Source organism: Anomaloglossus baeobatrachus, chromosome 3 (genome assembly GCF_048569485.1).
Source record: "Anomaloglossus baeobatrachus isolate aAnoBae1 chromosome 3, aAnoBae1.hap1, whole genome shotgun sequence".
Taxonomy (NCBI): Eukaryota; Metazoa; Chordata; class Amphibia; order Anura; family Aromobatidae; genus Anomaloglossus; species Anomaloglossus baeobatrachus.
The window spans coordinates 162731779-162745852 of record NC_134355.1 but is presented as its reverse complement, the minus strand read 5'-3'; the positions used below and the strand labels follow the sequence as shown (position 1 = coordinate 162745852).

The 14074-nt window shown below is 40.9% G+C and overlaps 1 protein-coding gene across 12 annotated transcripts in view; it reads left to right on the top strand.

The window, feature by feature from the left end:
- SYNE1 (spectrin repeat containing nuclear envelope protein 1) overlaps window positions 1-14074 on the top strand; it is a 672549-nt gene that overhangs the window by 375357 nt on the left and 283118 nt on the right. For all 12 annotated transcript variants that reach the window (XM_075339554.1, XM_075339558.1, XM_075339562.1 and 9 more), the window contains 4 exons: window positions 1830-2139; window positions 3876-4040; window positions 9465-9821; window positions 13356-13492. In XM_075339554.1, the coding sequence (XP_075195669.1) occupies window positions 1830-2139; window positions 3876-4040; window positions 9465-9821; window positions 13356-13492 (969 nt within the window). The remainder of the gene's footprint in view (window positions 1-1829; window positions 2140-3875; window positions 4041-9464; window positions 9822-13355; window positions 13493-14074) is intronic.

The following is a 14074-nucleotide window of genomic DNA, read 5'->3' as shown; positions in this document are numbered from 1 at the left end:
GAGTAGAAAATTAACATGTAAAAACGAAAAATCGCCCAGTCCTGAAGGGGTTCCCAGGGGAGTGTTGAAAGGCCTATAATTCTCTCTACGCCATCATGACATTCTTCATATGGAGAAACATTACCCCGTAGGCCCATGAGGTTTAACAAATGACAGATAATTCTTTTGTCAAGCACTACTTTCTTCAGGCATTCCAATGGACATATCACTTATTTACAAAGTTTAATTGAAGTGTAACCATCATTTTAATTTTTATCTCATAAATCAATAGTACGGTATACATGAAAAAAGAAACTTTGCCATATGTATTATCAGAGAAATCTGCTTCTTTCTCATCAGAATTGATCAGTCAAAATTCTCAGTTCTGAGGTAAAATATGCATGGCGTGAAGACTTTCCTGTTCTGTCTTCATACACGTTCACACAGTGTGCAGTCTGACATGCAGCATAAACCTTCTCTGTCTTCCAAATAAGCAGACTGTCTTCTGTAGTCTAACTTGTTTATTGGTCAACAGGTAATAATGCGGTAAAACTATGGGAATACAAATAGCACAGATAAGTACTAAGCACATAATGTACACAACTATGATACTTACAAAATGGAGACTGCACATGTAACACATGAATTCCTAACAGACGCAATCTCCCTATATAATCACTGCTATACAACTCAATCTGAGCATCATGATGTCACTAAGGGAAGTAAATCTCTTACCAGATATGCTTAAACAAGGATAATGAAGTTTTAGATAAAAGCAATGCAGGAGGACAAGATGACAAATGTTTCCTATGATGAATACTGTACTAAAATGGTGGCCACTACCCAGAATGCCTAGGTATATCCCATAATGCATTAGGGCAATCCCACAGAAAAAACAACAAACACTGCAGACAAGCACCACTAGATGGTGCTATAACAATGTTTAACATTACAACAAGGGATGTAGCAATTATGTGTGGCAATTATGAATCTCACATCTGCCTTCAAACCTGAATGGGCAGAACATTCCCTTTACTGAGATAGGAGATGGCAGTTGGTGCTGATGAGATTCTATGATAACGAGAGGAAGGAAGAGCTAAAGACAGAGGGAGGAGTTATAGGAAGAGGGAGGAGCCAAAGGTAGAGGGAGTAGCTACTAGCAGAGCTCCAGCCCTTCTTCTAGCTACATAGAATCTCATCAGCACCAGCTGCCATCTCCTATCAGTAATGGGAAAGTCTTCACTGAATACAGATTTTATCTCAGAATTGAGAATTTTCTTAATGACTGATCAATTCTTTCTCTAATAAGATATATTACAAAGTTGCTTATTTTCATGTGTACTATTGATTCATGAAAATAAGTTAAAACAACGGTTCTGTTTTAAGTCCAAGTATTTGCTTCTATTTTGTATAAATCGCGTAAGAGTAAATTGTCGTTTGATGCGCCCATTTGAATAATCCCTTAAACTTAAAACATTAATACTGAACAAATGGTGTAATGGTGGTGTAACAAATGTTTCATGCACATAGAATAAAATAGTTATTCTTTATACAAAGCAAATGCACATTAGGTTGGTTACTTTTAGCGTTGTAAGGCACGGTTTAGGTATTCTTCTGTAACTGCCACAAAAAATAATCACACCAGCATCATAGACGCCAACATCATACAGGCAGATTCTATTGACTTGCAGCAGTGTCCGAGATTGCTAAAAAAAATAAATGGCTACCTATTTAATCAACCATCAATCCCATGCAGCCATTTCAGTGCAGGCTCACTGGCGTTACACATAGTAGTGACATTTTAGAACTGTAAACACATAATGAAACTCACTGGAATGTTATTATTCTAGTGGATTAGAGTCTGTACTCAGTCAGTGGAATGAATATACAGAGAGGAAGAACCAAATGGAGCAGTGGCTGGAGACTGTCGATCACAAGCTGGAGCAACCCGTCCAGCATCAGAGTGGGCTAAAGGAAAAATTTACACTACTGGATCACATTCAAGCAACCTTGTCAGACGTAGAAGATCATGCTACAACCCTTCATCATCTCATTGAAAAGACAAAGGAATTACATCAGAAGACTGAGGACACAACATTTTCAGACAAGGCCCAAAATGAGCTGAAAACCCACTTCAATGATATCATGACTGTTGCCAAAGTAAGTTCACTCTTTGCTTTTCTTCTTTTTCTTAAATACATAGGTTTAAAATTGTCTGAAATTCAGTTCACAAAGAAAAACATTTGTTAAGGAGGAAAATAATGTTACAAGACAAAGAAATTGTCTTAAAGGCAACCAGTCAACATAAATACGCAGTTCAATCTGCAGGCACGATGTTACAGAGCAGGAGGAGAAGTTAGATTGCTATATTGTTTTGTGAGAAATAAAACAGTATAACTCATGTTTTCATCATTTAATCCTCTGCACTTTCAGTGATTGACAGCTTTCTTTATAAAAGTGCGCATAGAGGGATAACTTGGGACAGCTCATAGAGTCCCACGGCTTTCAGTATCATCTCTATACCTCTCTGGACCTGACATTACCTCCCTGCTAACCAAAATCCCACAATGTCTCTCTGCGATTTCATCCTTCTTCTCTGTGAGATTCCTAAAGCTTAACATGGACAAAACAGAAGTCATTATCTTTCCTCCTGCTCACTCAACCCATCCAACAAGCCTATCCATCAAAGTTGATGACTGCTCACGCTCCCCAGTCTCACAAGCTCTTTGCTTCGGAGTAACCCTCGACTTTGCTCTACCCTTCAAGCCACATATCCAAGCCCTTTTCACTTCATACCGACTACATCTCAAAAATATCTCCCGGATTCGTGCTTTCCTTAACCAAGAATCAGCAAAGACATTGGTGCATGCTCTCCTCATCTGCCGCCTCAACTACTGCAACCTCCTGCTCTGTGGCCTCCCTTCCAACACTCTTGCACCCTTCCAATCTATCCTAAACTCCGCGGCCCGATTAATTCACCTGTCCCCACTCTATTCCCTGGCCTCGCCACTCTGCCAATCCCATCACTGGCTTCCCATTGCCCAAAGACTTTAGTTCAAAACACTAACCATGACATACAAAGCCATCCACAACCTGTCTCCTCCTTACATATGTGACAGAGTCTCCCGGTACCTACTGTACCTGCCCGCAACCTCAGATCCTCACAAGATCTCCTTCTCTACTCCTCTCTTATCTCCTCTTCCCATAATCAAGATTTCTCCCGCTCCTCCTCAATACTCTGGAACGCTCTACCACAACATATCAGACTCTCGCCTACTGTGAAACACTTTAAAAGAAACCTGAAGACCCACCTGTTCCAACAAGCCTACAACCTACAATAACCCTCAGTCCATTACGCCATTGCGCAACCAGCTCTCCTATTGTACCCTCACCCATCTCCTGTAGACTGTGAGCCCTCGCGGGCAGGGTCCTCTCAGCTCCTGTACCAGTCTGTTTTTGTAATGTTCATGATTGTTGTACTTGTTTGTATGTATACCCTTTTCACTTGTAAAGCGCCGTGGCATAAATGGCAAAATAATAATAAATAATAATAATAATAATAATAATAGCTGTCAGTCACTGATAGGACCGCCCACCGGACCAAAAATCCCCGAAAGAGCAGAGTGTTTCATGTTATTGAAACACAGTTTATATTGAATGTGTTTGTCACAAAACCTTATATCAATCTGCTCAGCGCCTCCTGCTCTATAAGATGATGCCAGCAGATTGGACTACATCTTCATGGTGACTTAATCCCTTGAAAGAAATGCCAGATGTTGCTAGACTATTTGTGGTAACGTGTCATATTGTGGAGGGATATTAAATGCTATCAATAAAATACTACTGTAAGTAGAAATTAAGATGAACAACATGTAAACATTAATATTTGTGTTCAGGAAAAGATGAGGAATGTCGAAGACATTGTAAAAGATCACCTGCTGTATCTAGACGCTGTTCATGAATTCTCAGACTGGCTCCATTCAGCCAAAGAAGAGCTCCACCGGTGGTCTGATGCCTCAGGAGATGCTGCAGCCATTCAGAAGAAAATCACAAAAATTAAGGTTAGTTATAGGAGGTGCTTTATTAGAGCCACAGCCTTAGGCCTCTTTCACACATCCGTGGAAATACACACGTTTTTCACGGAGGCGTTGAAGGTGCGTATGGCCCTCCGTGTGCCGTGATTTTGGCACAAGTGTGTTCGCGGAGATCAGGAACATTTTGCTTACCTGTCTCCGGCGCTGCTGTCCGTGGTGCTGATGTCTCCGGCACTGTGGTCACACTAGCTTCCGGGTCCACGGTGCAGTGAATATGCATTGAGCATAAGGAGTGGAAACTGAAGCAAGTGACAGCAGCACTGAAGACAGTATCTCTGGAGACAGCTAAGTATAGAAATTCATTTTTCTTCAAAGACACGGGTTTTCTCCGGTATGTGTCACATGGATCACACCACTATGTGGTCCGAATGACATCAGTGCTGCCGGTAAAAAACAGACTTGCCTCCATGCGGAACACATGGACACGCGTGTGCTTCATACGGACACACTGTCCTTGAGAAAACACTGATGTGTGCACAGACCCATGGATTTTACTGGGTCCATGTATGTCCGTGTTTCCGATACGTATAAAAACGGCGTCTTACATACCGGAATCACTGACTATTGAAGGTGGCTTAACATTCATCATTAGTGCATGGATTCACTGGACTCTTTTGTCTTAAAAGAGCACTATACATAGAAAATGTTTCCAAAAACTATTTTTAAGTTCCCCTTCATATGCTCAGTACTACACATGATGACATACAGTCTTGTAGCATTTATTTCTAATTCCCCCAAATTAACATTTCTCTAGACAGCTTGTCCTCTCTTCCCCAGTTCTAGCCTTTAAACTGTTGAAAAGGCAATTAATTTATTATGCCTGCTTCTATTGTACTAACATAAGCTGTAGCACTTTACACATTTCATCATCATTGTCCCCATTGGGGCTCACAATCTAAATTTTCTATCAGTATCTCTTTGGTGTGTGGGAAGAAGCCATAGTTCCCTGTGGAAACACAGAAACATAGGGAGAGCATACAAACTCGTTCCAGATATTGTCCTTGGTGGGACTTATACCCGATTCCAGTGCTAACTACAGAGCTGTAATGCTGCCCATATTTTTAAAGGGAATCTGTAACCAGGAATTTTCTTCCCCATCTAAGAGAAGCATGGTGTAGTGCAGAGACCTTGATTCCAACTACGTATCACATACTGGGCTCCTAGCTGTAGTTTTGGTTAAAATCACTTTTTATCTGCTTCAGATCCAGCAGTTCCCTGAATGCTGAACTCTCTGTAACCCTGCCCACACCACTGATTAGCAGCTTCCTGTGTGTACTGGGCAGAAAGATGGCAATCAGTGGTGTGGGGTGGCTATACAGAGCTCATAGATATAAAGGACTACCTAGCAGCTGGTTTTCTAGTTCTCTAGTGATAATCTCAGCACTGATAAAATAGTGATTTTTAGCAAATCTACTGCAAGAACCCAGTAAGTGATAAATTGCTGGAATCAAGATGTTTACACTTTGCTGCTTTCTGATTAGGTGGCAAAAATCTGGTCAAAGATTCCGATTAAGTAATCGCTACAGCTAATACAGCCTTGAGATCACAGGCAAATGTCGCCACAGAGGCTGCATTGTAATATAATCAACCTGTTATCTAAGGCCACTTTCACACTGTGTTCCTCTCCTCGTTCAGTTGTCCTGTCGGGGCTTCCATCCAAACCCCCTGCAAAATGGGTTTCGGATGTATGTGCCGATAGGGCCATTGACTATAATGGTGCAGACGCAGTCACCATTGACATAGTTTGGAATAAAACTTCATATCTTGGCTTCCTAACTTTGATGCGGGCTCAGGAAATGGGCCCGAATCATTGACAGGAGATGTTGCTTGCAATCATCAGATATCATCTGCCTTTAACAGCTGCCCATGAAGCAGAGCAGCGCCCTTGGCTGCTGACCTGTTAAGTGCTGCTGTCAGTCTATGGCAGCTGCATTTACAGTGCATGCTCCAGGGCAGTGCGCAGTACTAGCCACTCAACGACGTGTCTCCATCTTGGTCGCTGAGCGCCAGTGGGTTGTCGTAACAGCCAGAGGTATGCTGAAGCCAGTGGCTGGAGACTGTAAGTTTTGGTATGTTCTGTAATATTGTTGTAAATAGCACAAGCGATCAGTTGATCCCAAATTGAAGACAGTTAACCCAATCTCGTCCCATGACATAGAGCATCGCAGGGACTTTAGAGAGTGCTAAGAAACAGAGCCCGTTCCACAGAAGAAAGGTGTCAGCTAAATTATAAAGCTGACTTCTGTCTCTAATACGGTACCAGCGCGCCTACCGATCGCTGTGGTTAACCTTTTAAATCCATCTGTGAATTACAGACAGCGACATTTTTGCACCGCAACCTGGCCTGGACATCAGTTCAGGGGGCTATTGACTTCCCTGTGACGCAATAGCGGGGAACCAAGAGGTGGCTTTGACAGCTTGTGATCACTTCTTTGACATCCAGCCTGTGGCTAGCCACAGGTGTCAAAGAAGAAGTGATTTCTACTATTTACGGTAATATCGTGGGATTGAGATATATATATATATATATATATATATATATATATATATATATATATATATATATATATATATATATATATACATATATATACATATATATATGTTTATATAGTAGAAGTGATCAAATTCAGGTTCAAGAAATAAAATATAAAGTAAAAAATAATGTAAAAATGTATAATAATTTGAATCACCCTCCTTTTACCCAGTTAACAACTAAAAAGATACATTGTTTATCAACATGTCCAAAAAAATCCAATATATTTAAATATAAAAGCCAAAATGTAAAAAATATAAAGAGAAAAAAAAATCAGAATTTTATGGTTTTGGTAGCTGCAATTCTACAAAAAAATGCAATAAGAAGCAATCAAAGCATTGTGTTTACCCCAAAATAGTAGCAATAAAAACATCAAGTGACCATGCAAAAAATGAGCCCTAACACGGTTCTATCGACCCAAAAATAAAAATGTTACGGATTTTGGAACATTGTATCTCAAACTAGTCTTTTTTTTAATTTATTTATGAATTTCTGAATTTTTTTTAATCATTTAAATTAAAAAAACACCCAAATATACAAGTTTGATATTGTTATAATCGTACTGACATAGGGAATCATATTTGCAGGTAATTTTTACGACCAAATGAATGCCAAGAAAAAACAAAGCCCAAAAAACAATTGTGCAATAGTGGGGTTTTTTTTTCTCAATTTCACTCTACTTGATTTTTTTTTCCCATTTGGGATACCATATGATAAAATAGATAGTGTCATCAAAAGTACAACTAATCCCTCAAAAAACAAGCCCTCAAATGGGTTTGTCAGCAGAAAGATTAAAACGTTAGGGCTCCTAGAAGAAGGCTGTATGTTAGGTATCGCTGTAATCCTGGCGTATCATATGTCAAGGCCATTTTACTGCATAATAATAAAAAGTCAAAAAACAAATGTGGAATTTTCTTTTCCTGATAATTCACAGTATTTTGATTTTTTTTCTACTTTCCAGTAATGGATGATGTCATTAAAAAAAATACATATTTTCCCATAAAAGCAAGCTTGTGTTAACCCCTTAACGACCCATGACGTACTGGGTACGTCATGGATCGTGTGCCGGTAAGCGATCCGCGCACATATCAGCTGTTATCAACAGCTGACATGTGTGCCTGGTAGCCGCGGGTGGAATCGCTTCCACCTGCGGCCATTAACCCCTTACATTTCGCTACCAAAATCTGGCAGCGATATGTATATGGGCGCCGCCATGACAGTCACTTACCCCGCCACCACCGGAAGTCACGTGACATGATCACGTGACTTTCGGTGGTTGCCATGGTAGCACAGGGTCATGTGATGACGCCTGTAGCTAACATGACTCACTTCCTCTCAATGCCGGAATACAGCCGGCATTGAAAGTAAAGCAGCAAATCTGCAGTTCTCAGCTCTGTAGCTGAGATCTGCAGATAGTGCAGAGCGATCGGATTGCTGATCGCTATAGCCCCCTAGGGGGTCTAGTAAAATAAAAAAAAAAGTAAAGAAAAAAGTTTTAAAAAATTAAAAAAAAAATAAAAAAACCTAAAAGTTCAAATCACCCCCCTTTCACCCCATTGAAAATTAAAGGGTTAAAAAAAGAAAAAATACACACATATTTGGTATCGCCGCATTCAGAAATGCCCGATCTATCAAAATATAAAATCAATTAATCTGATCAGTAAACGGCAAAAAAATTCCAAACGCCAAAATTACGTTTTTTGGTTGCCGCAAATTTTGCGCAAAATGCAATAACAGGCGATCAAAACATAGCATCTGCGCAAAAATGGTACCGTTAAAAACATCAGGTCGAGACACAAAAAATAAGCCATCACTGAGCCTCAGATCCCGAAAAATGAGAACGCTACGGGTTTTGGAAAATGGCGCAAAACGTGCGCCACTTTTTTTGGACAAGCTTGTGAATTTTTTTTAACCCCTTAGATACAAGTAAACCTATACGTGTTTGGTGTCTACAAACTTGCACTGACCTGAGGCATCATATAGATACCTCAGTTTTACCATATAGTGAACACAGTGAATAAAATATCCCAAAAACTATTGTACGATCACACTTTTTTTTGCAATTTTTCCGCACTTGGAATTTTTTTGCCGTTTTCAAGTACACTATATGGTAAAACTTATGGTTTCATTTAAAAGTACAACTCGTCCCGCAAAAAACAAGCCCTCATATGGCAAGATTGATGGAAAAATAAAAAAGTTACGCCTCTCGGAAGAAGGGGAGCAAAAAACAAAAACACAAAAACGGAAAGTGCCCGGGGGCTGAAGGGGTTAATGTCAGGAAGGAAAAATGCGAGAAAGCGAGAATAGGCAATATTGCCTGGCCAGGAAACGGTTAAGCGGATTTAGACTTCTATACTTTACTATTGTCACGTATGTTGCGTTTGATTATACTTGTAATGATATCAGGTTCTCCACCTATTTCTTCTCTCGGAACATACAGGCTATCTTTATAAGATTTTCCCCTGCATGTTTTTTGGGATCCTCTAAGCAGCCTCAGATATGCCTAGAATATGTCTTCTCTGTTAATATATACCATGTGCTTGTATTGGAATCAGCAGGGGTGATAGGATTTTTTTACGGCTATCTTCCAAATGTCTGTGATCAATTTCACTGAAATGTTTCTTTTCGTGTAGTCGTGCGAGTGATATCCATCAATGAGAACGACAACAAACTCCAATACACTGCAGTAGGACATAGCGCTGCATTATATCATCCAATTCTCTTTTCTTTTTACTGTTGACAGAGAGCTCTTTTTTTTCGGAAGGCACGCAGATGTAGACGTCTTAAGACTTCCCATAGTTCACTGGCTGAAAACAACTTTGGTCGCTATAGTGATCTTTTTTTTTCCATTACAGGAGTTGATGGATTCCAGACAGACTGGAGCAGAACGCCTGAGCAGGGTTGTAACTCTGGCTCCTACAGTGAAGAAGAACACCACGGATGGCGGATGTGAGCAGATGGAGGCCGAGATCGAAGGCCTGCAGGCAGACTGGAAGCAGTGGGACCACAGTGTCTGTCAGAGTCAGGACACTTTAGAAGCACTTCTAAGTCAAATGGCAATCTCAGAGCAAGAGTTCACGTCTGGGGTCTCCAAGCTGGAAGACGCCGTGCAGGACTTCAGTGTATTCCTGGGGAAGTGGACTCAGAAGCTGATGCAAGTGGAAGGCAAGAATACAGACAAAGAAATAGTAGAAGCTTGGCACAGGCAGAAGGTGACGCTATCCTCTTACTTCTTATTTATCCTCTAATGTTTCTTGGGGAAAATTAACTACTGCTCTCCCACAGATATGCCCGTAATCACTTGTAATTCAGCGGAAAAGACTATTCTGAAAGGTTGAGCTAAAATCGTACATGTAATCGATCTATGTAAGAGCACTATCTGTGTGCTGTCTGTGACTCTTACATCCTGGTTGCACATATATACTATCTGTGTGCTGTCTGTGACTCTTACATCCTGGTTGCACATATATACTATCTGTGTGCTGTCTGTGACTCTTACATCCTGGTTGCACATATATACTATCTGTGTGCTGTCTGTGACTCTCACATCCTGGTTGCACATATATACTATCTGTGTGCTGTCTGTGACTCTTACATCCTGGTTGCACATATATACTATCTGTGTGCTGTCTGTGACTTTCACATCCTGGTTGCACATATATACTATCTGTGTGCTGTCTGTGACTTTCACATCCTGGTTGCACATATATACTATCTGTGTGCTGTCTGTGACTTTCACATCCTGGTTGCACATATATACTATCTGTGTGCTGTCTGTGATTCTCGCACCCTGGTTGCACATATATACTATCTGTCTGCTGTGTGTGATTCTTGCACCCTGGTTGCACATATATACTATCTGTCTGCTGTGTGTGATTCTCGCACCCTCGTTGCACATATATACTATCTGTGTGCTGCCTGACTCTCACACCCTGGTTGCACATATATAGTATCTGTCTGCTGTGTGTGATTCTTGCACCCTGGTTGCACATATATACTATCTGTGTGCTGTCTGTGACTCTCACACCCTAGCTGCACATATATACTATGTGTGCTGTCTGACTCTCACGCCCTGGTTGCACATATATACTATCTGTGTGCTGTCTGTGATTCTCGCACCCTGGTTGCACATCAATACTATCTGTGTGCTGTCTGTGACTCTCGCACCCTGGTTGCACATATATACTATCTGTCTGCTGTGTGTGATTCTTGCACCCTGGTTGCACATATATACTATCTGTCTGCTGTGTGTGATTCTCGCACCCTGGTTGCACATATATACTATCTGTCTGCTGTGTGTGATTCTTGCACCCTGGTTGCACATATATACTATCTGTATGCTGTCTGTGACTCTCGCACCCTGGTTGCACATATATACTATCTGTCTGCTGTGTGTGATTCTCGCACCCTAGTTGCACATATATACTATCTGTCTGCTGTGTGTGATTCTTGCACCCTGGTTGCACATATATACTATCTGTGTGCTGTCTGTGATTCTCGCACCCTGGTTGTACATAAATACTATCTGTATGCTGTCTGTGACTCTCGCACCCTAGTTGCACATATATACTATCTGTCTGCTGTGTGTGATTCTTGCACCCTGGTTGCACATATATACTATCTGTGTGCTGTCTGTGATTCTCGCACCCTGGTTGTACATATATACTATCTGTATGCTGTCTGTTACTCTCGCACCCTGGTTGCACATATATACTATCTGTTTGTTGTGTGTGATTCTTGCACCCTGGTTGCACATATATACTATCTGTCTGCTGTCTGTGACTCTCGCACCCTGGTTGTACATATATACTATCTGTGTGCTGTCTGTGATTCTCGCACCCTGGTTGCACATATATACTATCTGTGTGCTGTCTGTGATTCTCGCACCCTGGTTGTACATATATACTATCTGTATGCTGTCTGTGACTCTCGCACCCTGGTTGTACATATATACTATCTGTATGCTGTCTGTGATTCTCGCACCCTGGTTGCACATATATACTATCTGTTTGTTGTGTGTGATTCTTGCACCCTGGTTGCACATATATACTATCTGTCTGCTGTCTGTGACTCTCGCACCCTGGTTGTACATATATACTATCTGTGTGCTGTCTGTGATTCTCGCACCCTGGTTGCACATATATACTATCTGTCTGCTGTCTGTGATTCTCGCACTCTGGTTGCACATATATACTATCTGTATGCTGTCTGTGACTCTCGCACCCTGGTTGCACATATATACTATCTGTATGCTGTCTGTGACTCTCGCACCCTGGTTGCACATATATAATATCTGTGTGCTGTCTGTGATTCTCGCACCCTGGTTGCACATATATACTATCTGTATGCTGTCTGTGACTCCCGCACCCTGGTTGTACATATATACTATCTGTGTGCTGTCTGTGACTCTCGCACCCTGGTTGCACATATATACTATCTGTATGCTGTCTGTGACTCCCGCACCCTGGTTGTACATATATACTATCTGTGTGCTGTCTGTGATTCTCGCACCCTGGTTGCACATATATACTATCTGTGTGCTGTCTGTGACTCTCGCACCCTGGTTGCACATATATACTATCTGTATGCTGTCTGTGACTCTCGCACCCTGGTTGCACATATATACTATCTGTGTGCTGTCTGTGATTCTCGCACCCTGGTTGCACATATATACTATCTGTATGCTGTCTGTGACTCCCGCATCCTGGTTGTACATATATACTATCTGTATGCTGTCTGTGATTCTCGCACCCTGGTTGCACATATATACTATCTGTTTGTTGTGTGTGATTCTTGCACCCTGGTTGCACATATATACTATCTGTATGCTGTCTGTGATTGTCGCTGACCCCATAGACTTATATAAGTGAATAAATATTATATTATTATTATTAGATTATAGACTTGACTAGCTAATTTTGATCCTTCACACGGATCCTCAACAGACATGTTTGCATGATTTTTTGCAGACTTACAGTGTGGGGGGACCTATGAACATGTGAACAGCTCCATATACTATAATGAGTATTTGTTCAATTCGTGAAAACCATGGAGTAAACACATAGGGGCCAAATTCATTAATATATGTGCACCCCTTAAATAGGTTTTTTCATGAATAAAGTACATTTAAATGAATCGATCCTGAAATAAAAATAAGTTCCACATTTTTATGTATTAAAAAATGTTCCTTTGCTGACAATTTTATAATAGGGCCCCTGCTATGTACTGTGTAATGCCTGTGTCTGACCATACATGGACATGGTGTGATCAAACCACATCTCCTGGGCATCAGAATAAATAATACAGTATGCACATACCACAGCATGGGATCACATCTGATTCTTTCTGTGAGTTAAAACATTTTTTAAAACATGTTTTACCTCACAGAAAGCAGCAGCAGCTTTGATTCAATGCTGTAATGTATATTATTTTGCTTCCTACCCTGCTCAGGAGCTGTGGTATGATCAGACCAAGTGTTGTTTGTCTGATCCATCAGTGTACCCAAGACTGTAGAGGCTGTACAAGCTCTGTGCCTAGGCTCTGTTATGTGCAGGAAGCCTTTCATCAAATCATTCTTTCATGTGGCATATTTATGCTACAGTGAATATCTGTCTTAGCTGCTTTTGTCTGAGAATATAGACAAAGTGAAATGGAGATATGCCTGAAATCTATAGTTGTGCTGTAAATTCAAACAAGCCAGAAACGTTTACTGGTCCCTTTTCTGATCTTGTGCGCTTTATTTGCAGGAGGCCCTGAGTGCTCTCACTGAAGCTGAACATGTCACTGATGACTTAAAAACCCAGCTGAACGAGCTTTGCAAATTTTCAAAGGATTTAAGTGTTTATTCCACAAAAGTGTCTGCTTTAATTAAGGAATACAACAGGTACAGTGATATAGTGGATCTTCTTTCTCTGTACATGCACTGATACCCTGCTATAATCATTCTTTTTAAAGAGAACCTGTCAGTAAGATGAAGGCCCCCTAAACTGAATAGATTTGCATGCAGGTCTTTGAAATGCAACTCCATCCACAACTTTATATTGTCAGTTTTCACATTGCCAAGTGTATTTTCATTCATATGCAAATGATGTGTTAAGTGCTCTGGGCATAACTGAGCACTTAAAGTGCCACTGCCTTCCAAAGTCATTGCTCAGCCCAACGTGTCAGTGTATTTAGCTTCATTAAAGTAAATCTGTTAGCAGGTTTTGCTACCTCATCTGAAAGCAGCATGATGTATTCAAAGAGATCCTGAATTCAATGATGTATCACTTAGATTACTGGGTGCAGCCGTTCTGACACAATCAGAATTTTTAGATATAGCCATGTAGCAGAGCTGAGTGAGCTTCCCTGCCCACACCAGGCTCTCAATACAGATTGAACATTGACAGTGAGTGTCAATCAGAGGAGGGGACTGCAGTGTGCACCTGACTTTGTAGTTACAGCAATGAAAAGTCCTACTGGTTAA